This window comes from Kogia breviceps, chromosome 12 (genome assembly GCF_026419965.1).
Source record: "Kogia breviceps isolate mKogBre1 chromosome 12, mKogBre1 haplotype 1, whole genome shotgun sequence".
Taxonomy (NCBI): Eukaryota; Metazoa; Chordata; class Mammalia; order Artiodactyla; family Physeteridae; genus Kogia; species Kogia breviceps.
In genome coordinates, this window is record NC_081321.1 from 39,247,231 (window position 1) to 39,271,252 (window position 24,022).

Consider the following 24,022-nt stretch of genomic DNA (forward strand, 5'->3'; position numbering starts at 1 on the left):
GGGCGCGGGGCCCGGCGGGGGGCGGCCGAGCTGGGCGCCCTCCCCCGGCGCTGAGACCCCGCGCCCCGGAGGGATGGGGCAGGCGGCTACAGCTGCCTAAGATGCCGGCCATGCGGGGACTCCTGGCGCCGCAGAACACCTTCCTGGACACCATCGCCACGCGCTTCGACGGCACGCGTGAGTCCCGACCCTCTCCCCACTGGCTCCCGGACCAGCTGTCCCTGGCTAGTGTTCCCGTCAGTCCTTCACCCAGACACCTCAGCCTGAAGCCCTCCTGCTCTCGCCCTCCCTTCCCCGAGCCCCACTTTTAGCTGGGACCACCGTCTCCTTCCAGACGACGTTTCCGAAAAATTCGGAGTTAACACTGCCCCGGGCCAGGCTAAGTGGCTAGAACTCTCTGGGTTTGGGGGCCGGTCATGTCGTCTGTTCCTGGGGTCGCGAACCCCGACCTAGTCAGTCTAACCCATCCCATCCCTGCGTCTGGCACTATCCCACCGAGACTACACTCGAACTGGTGGGTTGGGAAGTGAGGCAAGGAAGCGGTGCTCCCTTGCGCCGTGCTAGAGGCTAAAAAAACAGATTTAGAAAAGAGGTTTGCAAACCGAGATAGAGTAGGCGGGACTCAGGAGAGCACTGTTAGTCCAACCTCATCTCACCACCTAAACCCACCAGAGCCTAAACCCACTGAGCCCTCTAGCCCCAAAAAGATAGGTTTGGGGACTCCTACTAAGACTGGGGAAGTTTGGAGGTGACCAGAGCTTCTGGATCCTGGTTTTCCGGGGCTCTGAGCACTGGGAGAGTCGTGAAAGCCCCCTCCCTTCTCCTCCTCCCTCAAACTCGCTCCCAGTGGGGCTTCCCAGCTCTCTGCCTCTGTCTCTGGTTTCTGATAGGGGTGGAAGCCCATCTCTGAGACCACCCCCACCCCAGGCTTCTCCATCTGCTTTGCCTGCACTTGGCTCCTGCAGCCTGCTGATTCAGCGCCCCCCACTCCCCAATACACTCCTGGCTCCAGGCTGCCAGAGCTCAGCTACCGTTCTTACACCCCCATTGTGGATCACATTCACTAATTCCTGAGCCAGGGGCTCAGGCAACTGGGGCTCAAACAGAGTGCAGAATAGATGGTGGCTTGGATTGCTTCTCCGTCCAAGTGTGTCTCAGTGGGAGGAGCCAAATAGTCAACCTGAGTATCTGGCTGGTGAGTGAACCTGACAGAGCCTGGCAGGGTGGGGGGAGGGGGGCTGAGGCTGGCCTAGAACTGGTCCTGCAGTCCTCCTTTGGACATCCCTAACCCCACCCCTTACCCAAACTGCTCAGGTCACACTCCAGAGGGCACAGCACCCACACAGGGCTGCATTCACCAACCTCTGGGCTCACATATGCCAATTCTTTTTTTTTTTTTTTTTTACTGTGGCCTCTCCCGCTGCAGAGCACAGGCTCCAGACGCGCAGGCCCAGCGGCCATGGCTCACGGGCCCGATCCTCTCGGACCGGGGCACAAACCCACGTCCCCTACCTTGGCAGGCGGACTCCCAACCACTGCGCCACCAGGGAAGCCCCCATGCCAATTCTTTAATGCACTTATACACACGATGCTAGAAGTGGGACCTTGCAGGGCACCGACACACAGGTGACACTAATTCCTGTTCATAAACAGCTCCTGTCCTAACTCTCCCCCAACCCCCCATCCCAAACACTCACACACAGGATTCCTGGGATTTGTAACACCTACCCTTTGATTGCAGGCAAGTGGGAAAGGAGGGATAGTAGATCCTGTGCCCCTTCACCCCACACCTCCTCTGAGAGGTGCTCTCTTGCAGACAGTAACTTCGTGCTGGGCAACGCCCAGGTGGCGGGGCTCTTCCCCGTGGTCTACTGCTCTGATGGCTTCTGCGACCTCACGGGTTTCTCCCGGGCCGAGGTCATGCAGCGGGGCTGTGCCTGCTCCTTCCTCTATGGGCCAGACACCAGTGAGCTCGTCCGCCAACAGATCTGCAAGGCCCTGGATGAGCACAAGGAGTTCAAGGCCGAGCTGATCCTGTACCGGAAGAGCGGTGAGGGGCCACCTGGCCAGCCTGCCTTACTTTTGTGGTCTCACCCAGCCTGGTACCCATCCCATCCACAGTCCCTCCTTTCCAATCCCATCTTCTCCATCTCATCCCATCTTCCCACATTCCCCTCTCCTCTTTCTCCACCCCTCCTCTTGTTCCTGGCCCCTCCTTTCTTCGGTCCTCACCCCAATCTCAGCTGGTACTCAATTTCCCATCTTGGATTTCCCACCCCAGCAGAAAAATATCCCCGTCTTACTTAGCAGGACAGATCTATGAACACACATGTCTGACTGTTGTCTCTGCTCTCCCTTGCCTTCCCCTGCCCTGTTGGATCGAGTCTAAGTGTCCTAAGTGGAGCTGGCATGTGCCTTGACCAGGGGTGTCAATGGCCCCTCTGTCACCTTGGCTCGGGAGGAGAATGGGAGCTGGGCTGAGTCTGTCTTTGTGCCCAGGGCTCCCGTTCTGGTGTCTCCTGGATGTGATACCCATAAAGAATGAGAAAGGGGAGGTGGCCCTCTTCCTGGTCTCTCACAAGGATATCAGTGATACCAAGAACCGAGGGGGCCCCGACAGCTGGAAGGAGACAGGTGGGTGCCTGTGGGGCTGCCGGGTACCTCAAGCCTTGGCGGGGCCATGGTGCCCAGTGTGGGTTTGTGGGCCCCCCACCCCGCTTGCACTCACTGACTCCTGCTCTGCTGGCCGAGGAGCCTGTGCTGCTCTCATCTCCCCAGGCCCAGGTACAGAGAGCTTGTGGAGACAAAGTTGGACTTTTAAAGTCAACTTTACTAAGAAACGGAAAGAAACAAATTCCACTAGTGCCCACGAAGTACCATTTTCCTACCAGTTAGTGAGGCTGAGCACAGACCCGCCTGGTTCCTTGTCCTCATGCAAACCTGTCTGGGGAGCTCTGGCCAAAGCCCTCTTTTAAGTCCTTGTGGTCTTTCCCCGTTTGCATCCTCTAAGGGCTGGGGGTGGCCTTTGGACAGCTCACAAAGCTGTCATCAGAAGCTGCTCCAAGGCCTCTTTGCCATTTGGGGGTGTTGGGGGTACTCTCTGTTCCCCGTCCCCAGCCCCCAGTCCTGGGCGGCCTCAACTCTGACCAATGGCCTCCTGCTAGCTCTGCACTCCCCAACCCTGGGAACCACCTCCCACTCCCCTCTCAGGCCTTTCCCTGTGGTGTTCCTCTCTTGCCTTGCCTGGATCCAAACCTCCTTCTCCTACAAGCAGGCACTAGGAGGAGTGTCTGTAAGCGCCCCCAGGACTGCCCGTTGCTGGTGTTGGCAAGTGACTCCAGGAAGTGAGAAACGCTGGAGCCCCCAGCTCTAAGTAGACTAACTAGTCAGTGAGCCAGACCAGTCCGTGGGCCAGCAACTGGTGTCCTACCCGCAAGCCCCCGGGCTGAGGCGTGTGAGTGCTTTGCCCAGCATTCTCTCCCGCCCCTCTTCTTCTGCAGGTGGTGGCCGACGCCGATATGGCCGGGGAGGGGCCAAAGGCTTCAATGCCAACCGGCGGCGGAGCCGGGCTGTGCTCTACCACCTGTCTGGGCACCTACAGAAGCAGCCCAAGGGCAAGCACAAGCTCAATAAGGTGGATCGGCACTAGGGTGTGTGTTTGGGGGGGTGGGGCAGGGTAGGGGCCTGTTGAGGAGATGGAGAAGGGGAACCGAGCCCACCACAGAGAGAATGTCCAGGGGGGCTACTCAGTCCCCACCAGCACTTTGGGGCTTGTGGTGAGGATGTCACATGCCTGATCTGTCGAAGGTATGGCAGAGAGTTTTGGCCCTGGAGTCAGATGGGCCTTGTCTCAATCTTGGCTCCTCCCCTAAGCAGCTGTGTGACCTCACCTAAGTCACTTGAGCTCACCCATCCTCAGTCTTCTGATCTATAACAAGGGGACTCTTAATGCCTGTGTCAGAGGTTGTTTTGAGAATGCAGGGAGAGAAAGGAGGCAGATGCCTGTCCCAGACCCTATCCAAACTCAGCCTGTGCCAATTTCCTGTCCTCCCTGCCTGGACCTGCCCTGCCTCTCATTCAGGGGGTGTTTGGAGAGAAGCCAAATTTGCCCGAGTACAAAGTAGCTGCCATTCGGAAGTCACCCTTCATCCTGCTGCACTGTGGGGCACTGAGGGCCACGTGGGACGGCTTCATCCTGCTCGCCACCCTCTACGTGGCTGTCACCGTGCCCTACAGCGTGTGCGTGAGCACAGCCCGTGAGCCCAGTGCCGCCCGTGGCCCCCCCAGCGTCTGCGACCTGGCCGTGGAGGTCCTCTTCATTCTTGGTATGTGTGCACTGTGCCTCCCACCCCTCCCTGGGCCAGTGACCCCCCGGGCTTTGATGGGGATAGTCTGCATGGCTTCCACTGCCCCCCAGTGTCCCCCTTGCCCTCCCCCTTTTATGACCTGTGGGCCTTGAAATCAGACCTAGGTTCCAAATATGTCTTCATCACTAATGGGTTACTTGGCCCTGAGCTAGTCATAGCCTCTCCAAGCTGGTTTCTCCCTCCATCACATAGGCACAACAATATCCACCCTCTGGTTTACTGCGAAAACTAAGACAATGCAGGTAAAGGGCCCAGGACAGTGTTACACACTGAGCAGGTGCCCAGGAAAATGTGGCTCCTCCCCACCGGTGCTGACTCCCGCCCCAACTTCCCCCAGACATTGTGCTGAATTTCCGCACCACGTTCGTGTCCAAGTCGGGCCAGGTGGTGTTTGCCCCAAAGTCCATTTGCCTCCACTACGTTAGCACCTGGTTCCTGCTGGATGTCATTGCGGCGCTGCCCTTCGACCTGCTACATGCCTTCAAGGTCAACGTGGTCAGTGCGGCTGGGCTGGGTGGGCTCTGGGGCAGCACAGGGGCGCCCGGCCCTGGGGTGACCTCCCGCCTCTCCCTACCTCAGTACTTCGGGGCGCATCTGCTGAAGACGCTGCGCCTGCTGCGCCTGCTGCGCCTCCTCCCGCGGTTGGACCGCTACTCGCAGTACAGCGCCGTGGTGCTGACCCTGCTCATGGCCGTGTTCGCCCTGCTCGCCCACTGGGTCGCCTGCATCTGGTTCTACATCGGCCAGCGGGAAATCGAGAGCAGCGCCTCCGAGCTGCCTGAGATCGGTACTGGAGGCCGCCTCTGTGTGTGTATCTGTGTGCGCACGCGTGTACATATGTGCCCAAGGAATCTGTTCACTTGAGGGTGCGTGCGTCAGGGAAATGTGAGTCCAAGTGTGTGTCTGTCAGGGGATGTCCGTGAGCTGATATAAGGTATCAGAGAGATGTGTGCAAGTCTGCATGTGTATATGCTCATAGGTGTGTATCAGGGGCATGTGTGCCAGTAGGTGTGTGTTTGTAAGAAGAAGGAGGGGGCTGGTGCGCGTGTGTGCATGTGGGAGCATGACAGAGCCACCACCTCGAGGCAGGCTTGCTCTCCTGCAGGCCCACATTGTGGAGGAAGCCTGGTGGGCTGCCTGGGGGAGTCTAATTCACCCATCATGGCCTCCTCGTGGTCAAGCTTGTGTCACATTCACATTCACCCACTCTCTGCCCAGCTGGGTACCCCACCCCTCTCAGAAGATCTCTCCAGGGTTGCTCCGATGCCTGGTGCTTTCCCGCCACCCTCTCAAAAGCTCATCCCCCACCATCTTGGCCCCTAAGGCCCCTTGACCATTCTCATCACCTCCGGCAGCGTGGTTCTCAGCTGCTTCAGCCTTCCCCCAGCCCGAAATGCAGCCTTTCTCTGCGTCCCACCAGTGTCTTCACTCTCCTTCATTTCACCTCCACTCTCGCAGCTCCTCTCCTGCTCACCTCCCACTCAAGTCTTAACTCCTGCCAGGAGGGCTTCCACCTCCACCTCTCAACCCCAAATGTCACCCTGAAGGTCACAGTGACCTTCTGGGGCCAAACTCTTATCCCTTTGAAGTCCCTGTAGCACCTGACCCTGCCAGCCATCTCTCTGCCCTGTGAGGAGGCCTCTTCCTGCCCTGGCACCACCCCCCGCGCCTTGCTCTCCCTGGGCAATTCCACTGGCACCACGGTGTGAACATCTCAACTTCCATCCTCTCTCTCTCTGTCTCCAGACCGTTCTGTTCCAACAACATCTAACTCTCCATGCCCGCAGCTCCAAAATTGGACACACCTTCTTCCTCCCATGCCCTCCAGCCCTCTGGCAACTTCCCTGTACCTGGCCTTTAGCCCTTGTTTCCAGCCAGTGGGCAAGAGGCCAGCTGCTCAGATGCCGCACCCCCCCCCATGACTGTCTGCTCCTTGATGAGGTCGGTCACCAGGAGTCCAGGTTGGTCTTAGAAATGTGCTCTGATCAGTTCCCAGGGACGAGGAGACTCCCGCGAGTCCTCCCTCCCTCGCCAAGCCCACAGAGACTGGTGTGTAGCCCAGAGGCCCACTTGGATATTCCCCAAAGCTCTAGCTGCCGAGCACAGGAACCGGCACGTTCCAGGCAGTATGTCAGCTCCTTGGCACCCGCCCTTCCCAGAGGAAGGCTGTGGCGGAGGCGGCTCTGGGGTCAGATGCCCCCAATGGACATGCTCAGAGGACTGGGAGATGAGTAACGGTGCTGCAGAGCCCTGACGCCTACGTGGGTGACACACCAAATCCCCAGGTCAGTCCCCTCCCCACACACAACCCAGACACCCCGTGTCTTGCGTCCAGGTGGATCCTCCATTTTGACCACGTCACAGGGGCTGCTGAGCTGACATGAAGAACACCTTTGGCTCCCAGAGGGGCTCTGAGCCCCTCCATGGAGAGCATGGGGCTTGTAAGGGGCTGTCTGACCGTTGGGCAGATCACACCCTTGAACCCTAAGTTCCAGAGGGGCTGGTACTAGTTCACATTAGGGGAGTTTCCAAGTCCTTCAAATCATCATCTGCCCCTTCTTTCTCCAGGGAAACTACCCCCAACTGGGTGGGAGCCCAGGGGAGCCCCCCTCCCAAAGTCCACCCTGGGAGGGATGTCCATGGGTGAGAGTGGCGCCTCTTGTTGGCCCAGCTCTGTCTGGTGGGAGGTGCCTTCCCTTTGCCTCCTTGCCTTGGCTCTACTGTTCCACTGCCCCTCGTGTGAACATAGAGTTCCAGCCCCAGAATCCCATTAGCCCAGTGGAGATGGGCTGGATTTTCAAAAGACTGTGCTAAACACTGAGGGAGCTAAACACTCGGAGCTTTTCTCAGTGTGAAAACCACCAGCCTCCAGAACAGCCTCTGCAGCCGACACACCCCACGCAGAGGGACCATCCCGCCACCAGCTCCAGGGGCTGCCAATGCCCCATGACCAAGACTGAGTGAGGAGGGACCCCTCTGCATCCTCCCCTCATCCTCCTGCTTCTCCACCCTCCAGCCCCCTCCTCCTCACCCAGCTACCGGCTTCACCTCAGAGGCCCAACTAAGTAACGACTGAAGAGTTTTGTGTACTTCCTTGCGTTCTCACAGCGCATCTCAAATAACAGGAGGGTGAGTCCTCACCTTGGCTCAGGACATTACACATCCCCCCAACTCCTTAGCCTGGAGTTTGCTCCCTCAGTGTGGACCCCACGTTCTAGCTAAGCCAAGCTATTCGCCTGTACTTGTCTCCAGCTCTAGGTTTAGCCCACACCTTTCCCTAGATCAGGAATGACCCCCTCTCACTTTGTCTCAAAACTACCCATCCTCTGAGACCAACCACCAGTGTCCCCTTTTCCGGGAAGCCTTCTAGCTCTAGCCAATAGCATGTGGGTTTGAGCCCCATCCCGGGACCCTTGGGTGCTGTGTACCTCTGAGACATCGCTGCAGTAAGCTCCTGGGGGTCCCCCGGCTCCTGGCACACGTGCGTGAGATTGCTGAATGAATGGGTGGGTGGTGAGAAGAGGGGTGTGAGGACCACAGAGGGCCGCAGCATGTGTGATGTTAGGGTGAGTGTCGAGGAGGGAGCTGGGGAGGGGCACGTGGAGAGGCGGCTCCCGCCGCAGCCTGTGATCCTGGGCCCACCCTCTGGACTTCTATGCTAGATCTGCTCTCTCTCCCTTGCTCCCCATGGCCCCCAGCTCTGCCAAGACCCCTGGGACCTCTGTGGACCCTGGGAACTCCCTTCTAACACCCCAGAATTCCTACAGCCCTCCAGCTGGGCTGAGCGACTCTGGCCGCTGTGAGCTCCTGAGAGACCCCAGTACGAAGCCCCACCTCCTCCAAGGCCAGAGAATGGGGGGTTGATGAGGAGACTGGGGCGATCTTTATTCTCCTCTCAGTGTCCTAGGCTGTCTTGTGTCTGCGTGTACAGAGCTGTGTGCACGGTGGTGGCCTGCCTGTCTGTGGCCTCCGAGTGCACTCACCTGTGTGCTCGTGTCCATGCAGGTGTGTCCCTCTCCTACCTGGGTGTCAGTGTGCAAGCGCCCGCGTACCCTTGTCTCTCTCCCAAGCGTGCACAGGCCGTGGCTGTGCTCCTGGGACTGTGCTCACACACGTGTGTCCTTGTCCTCTCGACTGCGTCTGTAGCCTTACTGGTGTGTGCACGCGTCCACGTTGGTGTGCCCGAGAACGCGTGCATGAGGTTGGGTGGTGTGTGTGTTTGTGGGAGGGGGGGGATGAGGCTGAATGGGGGGCAGCTTTCCGGAGCTCAGAGAGAAAGGAAGAGGAGCCTGGGAGGACAAGGCAGAGGAGGCGGCCCTGGGGATGAGACTGTGGCTGGTGCAATGAGCCCCCCAGTACCTCTGCCCCCTCAGCTGGGCCCACGGCCCGGGATTAGCGCCAGCACAGGGAGGAGGGTGCAGAGCTCTTCACTCCAGCCTCAGCACCCAGAGACACCGTCTGGGGAGATGACAGTCTCGACCTCGTGTGCTTGTCTTGGGGAGGGGTGAGGGGGTGCACAGGGGCGCGCAGGGCTGGCAGAGGAGGGACGGATGTGGTAGGAAGCCGTGGGGGGTGGATTTGCAGCCATGTGTGTCCCCCCCCGGGGGTACCCGCAGGCACACCTGCGCCCGCAGTGCAGCAGTGCTGTCCTGCCCCCTCCCCAGGCTGGCTGCAGGAGCTGGCCCGCCGACTGGAGACCCCCTACTACCTGGTGGGCCGGAGCCCAGCTATAGGGAACAGCTCTGGCCAGAGTGACAACTGTAGCAGTAGCGGCAGCGAGGCCAACAGGACGGGGCCCGAGCTCCTGGGCGGCCCCTCACTGCGCAGCGCCTACATCACCTCCCTCTACTTCGCACTCAGCAGCCTCACCAGCGTGGGCTTCGGCAACGTGTCTGCCAACACGGACACGGAGAAGATCTTCTCCATCTGCACCATGCTCATCGGCGGTGAGGCCTGCCCCGCTCCCAGTCCAGGGCCCACTTCCCGAATCACGCCCTGGGCCACCCCTCCCTCCCCACCTCCCACAGGGCCCTGAAGTCCTTCCCAGAGGTGCTTCTGCCTAGGGGCCCCAACGAACCCGAGCTTAGGGCCAGGAGAGCCCACCTGGCCGCAGTACTCCACACCACACAGCGGCCGGGGGCCTTGCCCAGCGCGGGGCTGCGGGTGGGGAGGACAGATGTGTCCCGCACGGTGTCCGGCCGGGCCAGGCTGGTCCTGGAGGTGACCCCTCTCGCCACCCTCCCCAGCCCTGATGCACGCGGTGGTGTTTGGGAACGTGACGGCCATCATCCAGCGCATGTACGCCCGCCGCTTTCTGTACCACAGCCGCACCCGCGACCTGCGCGACTACATCCGCATCCACCGCATCCCCAAGCCCCTCAAGCAGCGCATGCTCGAGTACTTCCAGGCGACCTGGGCGGTGAACAACGGTATCGACACCACCGAGGTGCGCAGGCCTCCAGGGCCGGCCCTTCCAGCCTTTGCTCCTTCGAGGAGTGTGCGCTCAGCCAAAGATTCCCAGGAGCTGCGGGCTGGAGGGCAAGAGGTGTAGAATTCTGACCTCCCTGCCTCCACTCTCTGCTGGGCGGCCAGCGGCTCGGAGGCCCATCTCCATGCTCCCTAGGTCTAGAGGCCCTGCTCCCTGACGGCCAGGTCTAAGGCCTGGAGGAGGAAAGCAGGGCTGCCCATGGGGGGCGGGGAGGATAAAGTGATTGAAAGGGAGGCAGAGGCGGCCCCCCTCACTGATTGGACCCTGTGTGGAGCTGGATGCAGTGCGGGGGGCGGGGGGGCTCAAGGCCCCTCCCACGCCTGCCCTTGCTCTGAGGCCCTCAAGGTGGAAAGGGCTGGCGGGAGGCTGCCTCCCACTCTCCACCCTAACCTTCGGCACCTGTTCCCACCCGCAGCTGTTGCAGAGCCTCCCGGACGAACTCCGCGCAGACATTGCCATGCACCTTCACAAGGAGGTCCTGCAGCTGCCCCTGTTTGAGGCGGCGAGCCGCGGCTGCCTGCGGGCGCTGTCCCTGGCCCTGCGGCCCGCCTTTTGCACGCCTGGCGAGTATCTCATCCACCAAGGCGACGCCCTCCAGGCCCTCTACTTCGTCTGCTCTGGCTCCATGGAGGTGCTCAAGGGCAGCACCGTGCTCGCCATCTTAGGTTTGTGAGGGTGGGAGGGAGGACGCCTGGGCTTGTGGGGAGGCGGGTGGAACCAAGGCCCCATCTGCAGAAAACGCGGAGGGAAGACGCAGGCAAGGCCACCAGGGAGAAGCAGCCAGGGTCGGGTCAGGAGTAGCCATGGAGCCCTGGGCAAAGCTCAGAGCGGACCCAGTGACCACAAGGCGGCAACACAAGGAGGTGAACTCAAATCTCGCGGGTGCTGGAGGCCAGACTGAGCGAAGGACCAGCCTTCGGTCTGTGAGGGGACAGAGGGGAGCACTAAGGAGGAAAATCAAATGCTAAGGATGAAAGTGCTGGAAAGAGTGTTCAGGCGGGAGAAAGGGAGGCATAGACGCCATTTTTTTTTTTTTAATTTATTGAAGTAGAGTCGATTTACAACGCTGTGTTAATTTCTGCTGTACAGCAAAGTGATTCAGTTATACATATATATATATGTTCTTTTTTTATATTCTTTTCCATTCTGGTTTATCACAGAATATTGAATATAGTTCCCTTTGTTATACAGCATGACTTGTGTATCCATTCTCTGTATAATAGTTTGTATCTGCTAATCCCAAACTCGCAATTCAACCCTCCCCCACCCCCTCCCCCTTGGCAACCACAAGTCTGTTCTGTATGCCTGTGAGTCTGTTTCTGTTTTGTAGATATGTTCATGTGTGTCATATTTTAGATTCCACATATAAATGATAACATGTGGTATTTGACTGACTTCACTTAGTATGATAATCTCTAGTTCTACCCATGTTGCTGCAAATGGAATTATTTCTTTTTTATGGCCGTGTAGTATTCTATTATAGATAGATAGATATACCATGTCTTCTTTATCCATTTGTCTGTCGATGAGCATTTAGGTTGTTTCTATGTCTTGGCTATTGTACATACTGCTGCTATGAACATAGGGGTGCTTATATCTTTTTGAATTAGAGTTTTATCTGGATATATGCCCAGGAGTGGGATTGCTGGATCATACGGCAACTCCCTTTTTAGTTTTTTGAGGAACCTCCATACTGTTTTCCACAGTGGCTGCACCAACTTACATTCCCACCGACAGTGTAGGAGCGTTCCCTTTTCTCCACACCCTCTCCAGCATTTGTTATTTGTAGACTTTTTAACGATGGCCATTCTGATCTGTGTGACACGGTACCTCATTGTAATTTCGGTTTGCATTTCTCTAATAATTAGCAATGTTGAGCATCTTTTCATGTGCCTCTTGGCTATCTGTATGTCTTTTTTGGAGAAATGTCTGTTTGGTTCTTTTTCGATTGGGTTGTTTGGTTTTTTGTTGTTGAGTTGTATGAGCTGTTTGTGTATTTTGGGAATTAAGCCCTTGTCGGTCGCATCATTTGCAAATATTTTCTCCCATTCCGTAGGTTGTCTTTTCACTTTGTTTATGGTTTCCTTTGCTGTGCAAAAGCTTGTATTTGATTAGGTCCATTCGTTTATTTTTGCTTTTATTTCTATTGCCTTCAGAGACTGATCTAAGAGAACATTGATACGATTTATATCAGAGAATGTTTTGCCTATGTCCCCTTCTAGGGGTTTTATGGTGTAATCTCTTATGTTTACGTTTTTGAGCCATTTTGAGTTTATTTTTGTGTATGGTGAGAGGGTGTGTTCTAATTTACATGAGGCTGTCCAACTTTCCCAACATCCCTTGCTGAAAAGACTGTCTTTTTCCCATTGTAAATTCTTGCCTCCTTTGTGGAGGATTAATTGACTGTAGGTGTGTGTGAACGCCATGCTTGTTCACCGCAACCTCCCCCTGCTGACCCCTGCCAGGCCCAAGAGGGGAGATGCTACTTTCCTAGGGAAGGTCCTCGAGCAAGCCCAGGGTTGCGATGGGTGACAGCAGAGCTCAGACTCTGAATACACTTCCCTTCTTGGCAAAAGAAAGAGATGAAGATGAGGGATCAATTCCCTAGACAAGGAAGGGGAGATTGCAGTTTCGGAACTGACATGATAATAATGCTGGCCCCAGGGGTCCCACAGCGGGGCCAGCCCTGTGTCCCAGCCCTTACATGCCTCAACTCACACAAACCTCACAAAACCCAGTGCGGAGGCACAATCGCTATTCCATTTTGCATAGAAGGAGACTGAGGCTCCAAGAGGCTAGTGAACAGGCAGGCTAGGGCTAGAACCTGGTCTGCTAACGCTAAACCTCAGGCTTCTTAACATTGTGCTCTTAGGCGCTCTGCTCTGGGGAGACTCATCCCGCAGAAAAGGTGCGATTTCAGGGCGGTGGGCGACACGGGGCTGCAGGCTTCGGGGCTGTGGGAGGCTTTCGGCAGGGATCCCAGAGGGTGGGAACGCTGTGATCTGCGTGGGTCACAGAGGGCCTCACACACTGATGGAGGCCGCCCGGACCACAGCCAAATCCTCAAGCAGCAGCACTTGCAGACTCCCTGTGGGGACATCTGACGCCTGGAGGGGCTGAAGTTTGTCATTAACCTGGAGAACCAGCAAGACCACACGCCCAGCAGTGACTGTGTGTCCATCCTCTCTTCCTTGAGGAGGATGGTCTTCCAACAGGAAGCAGAAGAAAGAAATACCGTGTGAGCTGAGAGAAGTGTCGTTCGTGAGTTTGACTTCTGGCCCTACGTGGAGTTAATGCCAGGACCCTGAGCAAACGGAGTTACGGCCACTCACATATGGCTGGCAATCCTTGAGAAATGAGGGGGAACTGGAGAGACTCAGAAGGGCAAAAAGGCAGATTTTGACAGTGGCAGACTGGTCACTCCAAAACAAGATTGTCTAGTGGATTATTAAACAGATGGTTTCCAGCTGGGAGCTGAGGAAGCGGCGTGGCTGGGAGCTGGCATGGGTTCTGAAAGAATCTGTCTTCTCTGATGCCAGGCACCAGGTCTCAGAATATCGACGTTCAGTATTAAGACAGCTTCACGGGTGGCCACCACCTGTGCCGTGGCCTCTGCCTCCAGAACTCCCCAGCACTGGGACTTATGCCACCTTTGATCCATCCTGTCCCTACCCACATGTTCCGGATGAGCTGTTTCCTCTGTTGACGTGGCCCCTCTGGATGCCCTGGTGGATGCCTGGTTCCCCAGCTCTCATCATGGCCTGGTTTTCTGCTTTGCCTTCACCCCATCCCCCACCTGCCTCCTTAGTTGAACATCCAGGTGCTTCCTGCCTGCTCCTTGCAGCTAAGGCTCACGGCACGGCACATCTAGCAGTGTCAATTCTGGCCCCTACCTCTGTGTATGAACTAACAGCTAAGTGTGCGAAGTTAGTTGGGGAGGAAAGAGGCAAGACGAAGAGAGGTGAGCTGGGCGACGGTGCAGGGAGGACCTTACAGGCCTTGATGAGCTGAGCCGGAGGCTGCGTCTGAGAGGCCAGCCTGGAGGGCAGGCTCTGGTCCCTGAGACCAGTGGTATGGAACTGCGTCCTCGGTCCTGTCCTATTTCTCGTTTTTATCTCTCCTCTTGGATGAAGACAAGAAATACATACTTATCCTATTTCCAGATGACACACGTGAGGACAGAGAGCTCATTCATCAGATGATCACACTGAGATCCAAACAGCTCTCCGAAGGAACCAGAAGGATGGCCTGAAACCAAGAAAATAAGATTTAACGACGATGCGTTCTGCACTTAAATTTGAGCAAAAGTCCATGAACATTTAGAGGAGGCCTTTAAGCTCAGTGAGTTCTGCTGGCAGCGTGAGGCAGCCCACAGCGGGGGTGGCAGCGAGCCATCCTTTTCCTTAAGGATAAGGAAACGCTGTCTAATCTCGTGAAATGTCTGGCTGTGGGTTGAGCTGCCTTGTGAGGGTCGTGAGTGCTCTGCCCAAGCCCTGGTGGCATGCCATCCCTCTTAGGAATGATCTATAGGGGACTCTTTTCGGGAGGGAAGGGAAGGAAATGAACTTTGATTGGCCGTCTATGTGTCAGGCACATTATCTACACTAACTTATCACCATGTCCCTGATTGGAGACATCCCATTTCATGGATTCTAAGTCACACATTTTTTTCCCCACAATTTAACATCTCTGAGATTAGGATGCGGACTCCAGCTGATGCCATTTTACAATCGCTGTCAGCCAGGTGGCAGTCTCAGCCGGGTGGTGGGAAAACCCTCCATTGGCACCTTCTGGTAAGATCGCAAAAGCACCACAGATTCAGTTCAATACAGGATCTCTCATATAGATGAGGCACCAGGGCTCAGGGAGGTGAAATAACGCGGCCCCCTGCCTTTTTCACTGTGCCACACGGCACTAACTTGCTGGTTCCACATACTGGTTCCTGGACAAGCTCTACCTGAGTCACCTGCAGGGCTTAACAATTGTGGGGTCTCCAGTAGATATTATGATTCTGTAGGTGGTGATGGGCCCCGGGGAGTCTGGTTGGTTTAACTTTCCCGGAGGATTCTGGTCCACAGGCAACCTGGGAATCACTAGAACTGGTGTCTCAGATCTGAAATTCGGGTTGTCTCAGCATGGTGCTTTGCTCCCAGATGTGCTTGAGCACCTGGGTCACAATGCTCTCCACCCGGGGCCTGTATGAAGAGCCAGTGAGGCAGGCAGCAGGGGTCAGCCAGGGCCCGGGCCCCGCTGCTCCCCTCTTGTCCTGGCTGGAGAGGCCCCGCTCGACCCCGCTCTCGGGTGGCTGAGGGGTAGAGCTCGCTGACCTCTGCTTCCTCTTCCCAGGGAAGGGTGACCTGATTGGCTGTGAGCTGCCCCGGCGTGAGCAGGTGGTCAAGGCCAACGCTGATGTGAAGGGGCTGACGTACTGCGTCCTGCAGTGTCTGCAGCTGGCTGGCCTGCACGAGAGCCTTGCGCTGTACCCCGAGTTCGCCCCCCGCTTCAGCAGGGTCCTCCGAGGGGAGCTCAGCTACAACCTGGGTGCTGGCGGAGGCCCCGCAGAGGTGAGGGTGCTGGGTCCGTGCGGGGAGGGGCGGCAGTGCTGGGGGGCCGGGTGAGGCGGGCAGAGAAGGGGTTTGTGGGAGTGCCGTGTGAGCACCCCGCACGTGGTGGTGGGGGGGCTCTACTCTCTGCTGCCCCTTCGCACTCTCACACTGTCCTTTAGAGCCCAGCCCAGCTCTGCTCAGCCGCCACTCCCAGCTCTCCCGGCCCATGAGACGGCCCGCGAGTCTAGCAGTACCAGACGAGGAGGCTGTAGGGTCACAGATGAAGGGTGGTGCCCATGGGTCGGGGCCAGGCAGGCCGCACACTAGTCTCCAGGCCGCCTCTGCAGAGAGCCCTGCGGTGCCCCCTGCTTCTTCACAGTGACACAGGACTGCTCTGAGGGGCTTTAGAATTTTCCTGCCTTATCTTACTGATTCCAAACCAGTTTTTGGTACCAGGTCCTCCTGGATAGTTCAGTTAGCCTCAGGGACCAAGTAGAGGGACAGCGTGTCCACACTTGGCTAGCATTTTGAGGGACAGCGAACGCCCCCAGGGCTTGGTGGTTTTGTGGTGGCAGTGGAAAAGCACCCCCTTCCCCTGCTGAGTCTCTTCCTTGGGAGGTGGGAGACACTGGGCATCCTATTTAACAAAAACAGCTCCTCCTGTCTAGGGCGATGAGACCGGGTCAGGGGGTGGTGAGTGGGACATAGAGGGGGCTCTCCATGATGATTCCCTGTCCCCCACTATCCCCAGGTGGACACCAGCTCCCTGAGTGGCGACAACACCCTCATGTCCACACTGGAGGAGAAGGAGACGGACGGGGAGCAGGGCCCCGCAGCCTCGCCAGCCCCAGCCGATGAGCCCTCCAGCCCCCTGCTGTCCCCCAGCTGCACCTCGTCCTCCTCGGCCGCCAAGCTGCTATCACCGCAACGAACGGCGCCCCGGCCCCCGCTGGGTGGCAGAGGGCGGCCGGCCAGGGCAGGAGCTTTGCAGGCTGAGGCCGGCCCCTCTGCTCACCCTCGGAGCTTAGAGGGGCTGCGGCTGCCCTCTGTGCCATGGAACGTATCCCCAGATCTGAGCCCCAGGTGAGTGAGCTCTGGGCCACTAAACTCTGGGCAGAGCTGCAGTGATAGAGCTGGGGCCCCAGCCAGGCACACCCCTGCCCTGGATGCCCATCTGTCCCTCCAGCCTCCTCCAAGAAGCCTTCCTTGACTCCTCCTCCTCCCTGCTGCCCCCATTCCACCATTCATGCCATGCACTGCTCAGAACTCTCTTGCTGTTTCACCTCATTCAAGTTTGAATCCCCAGTGAAACTGCGAGCTCCTAGAGGAAGGGACCACGTGTTACCCTTCGCTTGGGGCCCCAAGCCCCCAGCCCAGCTCCAAGCTTCTACAGCCTCTGCCGACAGTGGGGCATCTTATCCCATGAAACACTGCAGTGGCTGGCTGTCAACTGATTTGTTGTCCTGGCGCCTGCGTCCACAGGGTAGTAGATGGCATTGAGGACGGCTGTGGCTCTGACCAGCCCAAGTTCTCTTTCCGGGTGAGGCGGTCTGGCCCAGAATGTAGCAGCAGCCCCTCTCCCGGACCAGGTACTGGGGCCCGGGTCCGGGGGGAAGTTGGCAGGGCAGCCCCTTTGCCCTGGGAGCCTCTGAGAAAGTGGCAGGGCACAGACTTTGGGTGCCCTCTTGCCCTCACCCACCTGCATGGTTTGGGCAGGGCAGTGGGTAAGACCAGCACCTTGGTGTTGGAAGGTAGCTGGAATGGAGCTTGGTGAGATCTCTGCTGCCAGGTCTCTGTGTGACCTTGGTTCTCATCCCAGCTTCCCGTCTGTAAAAAGGTGGTTGTGCATGTTAAATGAGATAATGGTGCTGAAACCCTCAGCACCGTGTCTGGCCCACTGGGGGGATACAGGACTGGGGAAACAGAGTTGAAAGTGGCCCCTGGGCAGGCCAGGTGACCCAGGGAGTGTCCCCTTGCCTGGAGGACAGAACAAGAGCCAGGCACAAAGGCAGCTTCCTGAGGGAGAAGCACAAGCCAGTGTGCCCGAGGTCCCCTGGTGGTTTGCACAGAATTCAGCAACCCAGGTAAGGTTGTAAGTGGCTGTTCCTGGCGGCAGCAGGCCCGGCCAGGCCAGTATGGTCTGCGCTAAGCGGGTGGAGGCCTGGACCCCGTGCTGTCTTCATTCACCAGCCCTGGCTGGTAACCCCACCCTACTGTCCACAGAGAACAGCCTGCTCACTGTCCCCCTTGGGCCCAGCGAGGTGAGGAACACAGACATGCTGGACAAGCTTCGGCAGGCGGTGGGTGAGGGGCAAGGTGGGGGGCGCCTGCTGTTGTGAGGTCCCCACCCCACTGACCATGCCCTCCTCCCACCCTCCTCCCTTCCCTGCAGGTGATGGAGCTGTCTGAGCAGGTGCTGCAGATGCGGGAGGGGCTGCAGTCCCTTCGCCAGGCTGTGCAGCTCATCCTGGCACCCCACGGGGAGGGCCCGTGCCCTCGGGCGTCGGGAGAGGGGCCCTGCCAGGCCAGCGCCTCTGGGCTTCTGCAGCCTCTGTGTGTGGACACTGGGACTTCCTCCTACTGCCTGCAGCCCCCAGCTGGCTCTGTCTTGAGTGGTACCCGGCCCCAACCTCGTCCAGGGCCCCCTCCCCTCATGGCACCCTGGCCCTGGGGCCCCCCGGCGTCTCAGAGCTCCCCCTGGCCTCAGACCACAGCTTTTTGGACCTCCACCTCTGACTCAGAGCCCCCAGGCTCAGGAGAACTCTGCCCCGAGCCCAGCACCCCAGGCCCACCGCCTCCTGAGGAAGGGGCTAGGACTGGGCCCCCGGAGCCCATGAACCAGGCCGAGGCTGCCAGTACTGGAGAGCCCCCGCCAGGGTCAGGGGGCCTGGCCTTGCCCTGGGAACCCCATAGCCTGGAGATGGTGCTTATTGGCTGCCACGGCTCTGGCACAGTCCAGTGGACCCAGGAAGAAGGCACAGGGGTCTGACCGCCAGCCCCAAAGCTCAGTGTTGCCAGACATGCTGCCATCTGCCCAGCCTCAGGGTGGAGGAAGGGTGGTGGCCACCCCTGGGACTCCATGCTGCCCGCTGGCTCAGGGCAGGGAGCTTGAGAGCAAACAAACAAGGACCTGGCCCCAGACTCTCACAGGGAGGACTAGAACTTCTTCAGCCGCAGGCCCCAGGCTAGGAATCTTTGGGCTCCTACTCCTGGGGCCCTTCCTCACCTCAGCCTGCTCCTCTGACGTGTCATCTCCCTCTGCAGGCTGGGGGACAGTGGCCTGAGGCCAAGGAGGGGTTCTGCTATCCCCTGCATGTGCCCCTGTCTCACCTGTCCCCACATTTTTTATATTAAAAAAAAGAATAATAAAAGAAACTACTTTGGAACTCAGTGCTTTGTATTTACAAAAGAAAAATAATAAAGGAAAAGTCTGAAGCTAATCAGCTGGAGACACGGAGCAAAGGTGGGAATCTGGGGGAAAGGGTAGGAGCCTCTGCAGAGAGAGAAGGGGAGGAGCTCTGGCACTAAGGCAGCCTGAGGGTCCCAGCCTCTAGGGGCTTCCCCAGGGCCAGCCCCGCCCTCCCACAGAGGCTCAGATCAAGGGGCCAGGAGCTGAGTCTCCCACAGCCCCCTCTGATTTTTCCAGGAGCCTGACTTGCCAGCTCCAGGGGTCTGGGAGGGCAGGGGAAACTGAGGCCAGAGAGAGCCCATGGGTCCTGCCACCACTTCTCACTGTGGCGTGATCTTGGCAGCCTCGGCCCGAATAAGGGCAATGAGGTCCTGGTTGATGAGGAAGACGAATCGCAGGCTGGCAATCTGCGGGTGGGAGAGAAGGGTGGCTAAGGACGGAGGTGAGACTGGCCAGGGCCAGGCACACACGCTGCCTCACCACACCATGGGGCTCATCCTGGCCTTGCCACCTCCCCCCAGCTCACCTCCACCACGGAGTTATTGCTAAGGCGCCATTTGGAACCACACAGCACAGGTCGTCCATCGATGTAGATGGGCCGCCGGCCCTCATTGGCAATGAAGAAATCACCATTGTTCTTCAGCTTGATGACACCTATGGGAATAGAGAAGAACGGGGGTATGATGGGATGGGGGGAAGGCCAGAAGAGGGCCTGAAACCCCCACGTACCCTCTGCTTCCCGGGGCTGCTAGAAGGTACCCAGGACTCCCAAGTTAGAGATCTTAAAATGCCAGCTCCTCGGCCCCACCCAGTTCCTGAGGTTCCCATGGAGACCAAGCCCCAGGGCTGGAGGGCAGCCAGAGGCCAGGAGCAACATCCTCACACTGCTTCCTGCTGGTACCTTGCTTCCGGGAGATCTTCCAGGCCGGACCCTCCAGAGACAGGTCCACGTCAATCTGGTTATCCTTGGTTGCTCTGCCTAGGGTGATCTGGGGAAATGGGGCAGGTGAGGGCTGGAACCTGAGGAATGGGGAGGAGTCCACACAGGCCCAGGAAAAATGAGAAATCAGGGACCAGACATAGAAAGGGCAGTGAGGGGAAGATCGATGGAGGAGGGGAACCTACGAAGGGGGAGGTAGGGGTGGGGATGGGGATGACGACAGGGAGGGCTGGGCCGGCCTCACCTCTCTCGAGCGCATCAGGTACCGCACCATGCGGCCCCGCAGCACTGCCAGGGTCTGGTTGTCAAAGTCCGGAGAGCTCATGCCTGGGGGAGAGCAGCTCATGTCAAGAGAAGAGCCCACTCTTTAGAGCCACAGCATGGAAAGCAGGGAGCCAGGGCAAGATCCACTGAGGGAAAGGAGCTAGAGGTATGGGAAACGAGGGTGAACCCAGCCAAGCAACCACGGGGGCTCAGGGAGGGGCGAAGGGATTTGGAGCACGACCCTGCTGGTCCCCTGGCCTCCTCACCTGTGATGCTATCTACTAGCACCTGCCACTTATGCAGTTCCTGTTCCAGCTGCCGAATCTCCCGTTTCTGGCGCCGGTCAGCCACTGTCAGCTCTGGGGTGAGGTGGGGTGGGGTGGTAACGAAGGACACTCTGAGGTCACCAGCACCTTGTACTGTTTCTCTCTGTTCCAGCAGGAGCTCCCACCCCCTCACTGTCCCCACAAGGGCACACTCACCATGTTCTAGGACTTCATCTCGCATGTCCCTGGGGGGCAAGAAGAGAAGGATCAGGCTCCAATTCAAGCTCACCTGCCTTCACCATTAGGTGCTACTGGGCTCAGTAGGATCCCTCAGTCCCTCAGTCCAGTGGCCCCGTGGGCTGCTCCTCTGGCCTTAGCCTAGCTTCCCTCCCTGGGGTAGGGGTAAGGTACAACGGGGAGGGGCTGGGGAGGGCGCTTAGCAGGGAGACCAACAGCTACAACTGGAGCTCCAGGCCGAGTCTGGGCTGGGCTCCGTTCCCTGCAGCAGGAGAGGCAGGGCCGGGCAGCACAGGGAGCTCTGTCCTGGGGAGCTCTCTGTGCCCTGCCTGTGGCCCCAGCCACTCACTTGAGCTTACTGTCATCAATCAAGTCCTCTGCGTCGGAGAAATTCAGCACTTGGTCCCCCTTGGGCAGCGGCTGCACTGAACGAAGGACAGAGGGAGGGTCAGCACCAATGCTCCTACTCAACCACAAGCTGCTGAGCAGACAAATGAACTAAGAGGACAAACTGTAAAGACAGCCCATGGGGATGGTCTCGTGCTGAAATCAACAAAAGTTAACCTGATACAGGTAACAGCATGCATGCAGATCAGACGGCACACTATTTCGGCACAAAGCATTCCTGGGGTTCGCTGGGGACAGAGGTGGTTCTAGAAAGGGAAGGGAATTAAAATTGACCTTTGGGGCTTCCCTGGTGGCGCAGTAGTTAAGAATCCACCGGCCAACGCAGGGGACACGGGTTCGAATCCCGGTCTGGGAAGATCCCACATGCCGCGGAGCAACTAAGCCCGTGTGCCACAACTACTGAGCCTGCGCTCCACAACTACTGAAGCCTGTGTGCTACAAGTACTGAAGCCCCCACGCCTAGAGCCCATGCTCTGCAACAAGAGAAGCCACTGCAATGATAAGCCCGTGCACTGCAATGAAGAGTAGCCCCCACTCGCCACAACTAGAGAAAGCCCGTGCGCAGCAACAAAGACCCAATGCAGCCAAAAATAAATAAAAATAAAATAAATTTTTTAAAAAAAGTTGACCTTTGCACGGTCTTTTCAGTGTTCGAAGAGTTCTCACAAAGCCTTGAACTACGTAGGGAAGGCATTACTATTAGCTGCACATTACAGATGAGGAAACAGATACAGGAGGAAGGGTTAAGCTATGTGACTAGTTCAGGACACAGCCAGGAATCAAGATCTGCTTTCCTGATTCCAAATCCAAACTGCCTATTCTACCACATTACATGCTCCCAAACATTTTCTGCCACATTCGGCAAGGGGCTGAGAGGCACATGCCTGTCAAGTCTCACTCAGGATGTGTCAGAAGGGAGCCTTAAGCCAGTGTTTTCAAATTGTGGGTCATGACACGTTAACAGGTCATGAAATTCACTTTTTTTCCAAAAAAAAAAAAAAAGAAAGAAATAGAATGCAATAATATCAGAATCCATCAGATGTATTTAGGATAAATACTGTTTCATGAAAGTTTCAGTTCTTTTCTGGTCAAAATGTAAAAGCGATTGGGGTCCCCAAATCTGAGAACTCCTGCCTTAGTGTCAGTTGTTCCCAGGACTGCAGCGTCTGCTCAGCAGCAGCTCCGACTAGCTAGTGAGACTGCTGGTTGAGGAGTCTGACAACTCCTGAGGTGTCATCACTGCCAGGGAAGTGAGGGGGGCTGCAGAGGAGCCACAAATGCTCCACCACCACCGCCCTCCACCTTAGTTCAGACTGTGGGGAGATGGAGTTGGGGCAGTCACCCTACCAGAGCTGCCTGAATCCTACCAACCTAATATTCAGCTGACTTGATAGGTAAGCAGTGTATACTCCCTGTTCCTAGGGACTCCAAGCATGAAATAGCAAAGGAGAAATCAAATATCCACGTAAGATAACCCTCGAAGAGAAAAATTACACCTTTACGTTAACAAATATACACAATAGGGGCTTCCCTGGTGGCGCAGTGGTTAAGAACCCGCCTGTCAATGCAGGGGACATGGGTTCGAGCCCTGGTCCAGGAAGATACCACATGCTGCAGAGCAATTAAGCCCGGGTGCCACAACTACTGAGCCTGTGCTCTAGAGCCTGTGAGCCACAACTACGGAGCCCATGTGCCACAACTACTGAAGCCCGTGCACCTACAGCCTGAGCTCCGCAACAAGAGAAGCCACTGCAACAAGAAGCCCGCGCACTGCAACGGAGAGTAGCCCCCGCTCGCCACAACTAGAGAAAGCCCGTGCGCAGCAATGAAGACCCAACGCAGCCAAAAATAAAATAAACATTAAAAACAAACAAACAAAAAAACCAAATATACACAAGGTAACTTTTAAAATAGTGACAAAGGAGCTAGCTACAGCAGCAAAAATAAACTTTATCCAGTGTCTGTTCTCTCTGCGGGAGGTCAGTGATAGCTGAGCCTGAGGAAGCAGCAGAGATCTGGAATAAAGAGGGCTGCCCACTGGGCAGTAAATTCAGAGATCCTCAGGAAGGAAAGATGGGGCCTCCCCTGACAAGATTTCCTAAAATCCTCCGGTAGGAATCTTTTATTATCCAGAAGCTGCAGGACCTAGCGAATAAGGTGACAGGCAGAACTGAAGCTTCATTTTCAGAACACTATGAACAACTACATAGTAGCCAACATGCAATAATCTTTAGGAAGTAAAAGTAAAGTGTGCTTGGACTGTGAAAGTCTGACTCTGAAACCCAAATCTAACTGAAGAGCTTCCTGCAGTTTAATCAGACCACTTTCCTAGTATCTGTTATTAGGAGAGTGAGAGTTTTGCTGGTGAGGGAAAAGATGAAGCTTTCTGGCCCTTGGGAAAGGAGAAAGACAGGCGGCCTGGGTTAAAGTCCCTGCAGGGACTTGGGGATGGCCTGAAAGCAGCCCCACAGCACACATGCTTGGTGGAAGGAGAGGCAGTGAGAAGGAGTGTGGAGAGAGGGAAGGGGCAGAAAGCCTTAGAGAAAGTGGGTGGGAAAGGGCGACGGGTGAGCGGTGAAGGGACTTTCACATTTTACTCATGTTTGAATGTTACTTGTGAAGAATATACTATTATTTATGTAATGGTAAAACATGTCAAAAAACCCAAAAAAGTCAAGAAGTGGGAGACAACTCTGCCATTTAGTCTTTTTGTTCAGGATTCTAGGCAATTCTGGCTACCCTCACCATGATCTTAAGACCATTCCAGCCACTTTCTCTCCCTCTGGAAGGAAGTGGTTTTTGCAGCAAAGAGAAATGAACAAGACACTGGGGGCCGCGGAGGGATTTGTCACAGGGCACCTGAGGGCAGCTGTGTCCAGCCCCCTTCACACTCACATACACGCACGCACCCTCACTCTGCCAGCTCCTGGGCCCAGTTACCTGTCTGGTCCTCCAACAGGTAATACTGCTTCATGAGCTGCCAATGGGCCTGCAGAGCCTTGGCAGTACGGGCCAGGTAGAAGGCATCAGGGTGTCTGTGCAGCAGGTCCTGGAAGGTCTCCAAGGTGGGCTGACTGGTCTGGAGGGCAAGAAGCAC

At 57.0% G+C, this 24,022-nt stretch overlaps 2 protein-coding genes across 11 annotated transcripts in view; one reads left to right on the plus strand and one right to left on the minus strand.

Moving 5' to 3' along the window:
- Nucleotides 1-18,787, plus strand: KCNH3 (potassium voltage-gated channel subfamily H member 3). 6 transcript variants are annotated; one of them, XM_067009229.1, is made up of 15 exons: nucleotides 1-177; nucleotides 1,817-2,050; nucleotides 2,500-2,634; nucleotides 3,501-3,634; nucleotides 4,082-4,325; nucleotides 4,705-4,862; nucleotides 4,947-5,154; nucleotides 9,032-9,313; nucleotides 9,614-9,813; nucleotides 10,271-10,520; nucleotides 15,202-15,419; nucleotides 16,153-16,484; nucleotides 16,884-16,990; nucleotides 17,518-17,701; nucleotides 17,794-18,787. In XM_067009229.1, exons 1-14 carry the CDS (start codon nucleotides 102-104, stop codon nucleotides 17,664-17,666), a joined length of 2,727 nt encoding a protein of 908 aa, XP_066865330.1. In that variant the 5' UTR covers nucleotides 1-101; the 3' UTR covers nucleotides 17,667-17,701; nucleotides 17,794-18,787. The 6 variants fall into 6 exon arrangements, with proteins under 6 accessions (XP_066865330.1, XP_066865331.1, XP_058936576.1 ...); XM_067009230.1 differs by having other exon boundaries at nucleotides 17,521-17,701; XM_059080593.2 differs by having other exon boundaries at nucleotides 17,625-17,701.
- Nucleotides 18,781-24,022, minus strand: part of MCRS1 (microspherule protein 1) — a 10,101-nt gene continuing 4,859 nt past the window's right edge. For all 5 annotated transcript variants that reach the window (XM_059080628.2, XM_067009235.1, XM_067009234.1 and 2 more), the window contains 8 exons: nucleotides 23,866-24,004; nucleotides 20,867-20,942; nucleotides 20,497-20,525; nucleotides 20,281-20,373; nucleotides 19,995-20,077; nucleotides 19,712-19,799; nucleotides 19,337-19,464; nucleotides 18,781-19,217 (listed from right to left, as the gene is read on the minus strand). In XM_059080628.2, coding sequence (XP_058936611.1) covers nucleotides 19,131-19,217; nucleotides 19,337-19,464; nucleotides 19,712-19,799; nucleotides 19,995-20,077; nucleotides 20,281-20,373; nucleotides 20,497-20,525; nucleotides 20,867-20,942; nucleotides 23,866-24,004 — 723 coding nt within the window. In that variant the 3' untranslated portion in view covers nucleotides 18,781-19,130. The remainder of the gene's footprint in view (nucleotides 19,218-19,336; nucleotides 19,465-19,711; nucleotides 19,800-19,994; nucleotides 20,078-20,280; nucleotides 20,374-20,496; nucleotides 20,526-20,866; nucleotides 20,943-23,865; nucleotides 24,005-24,022) is intronic.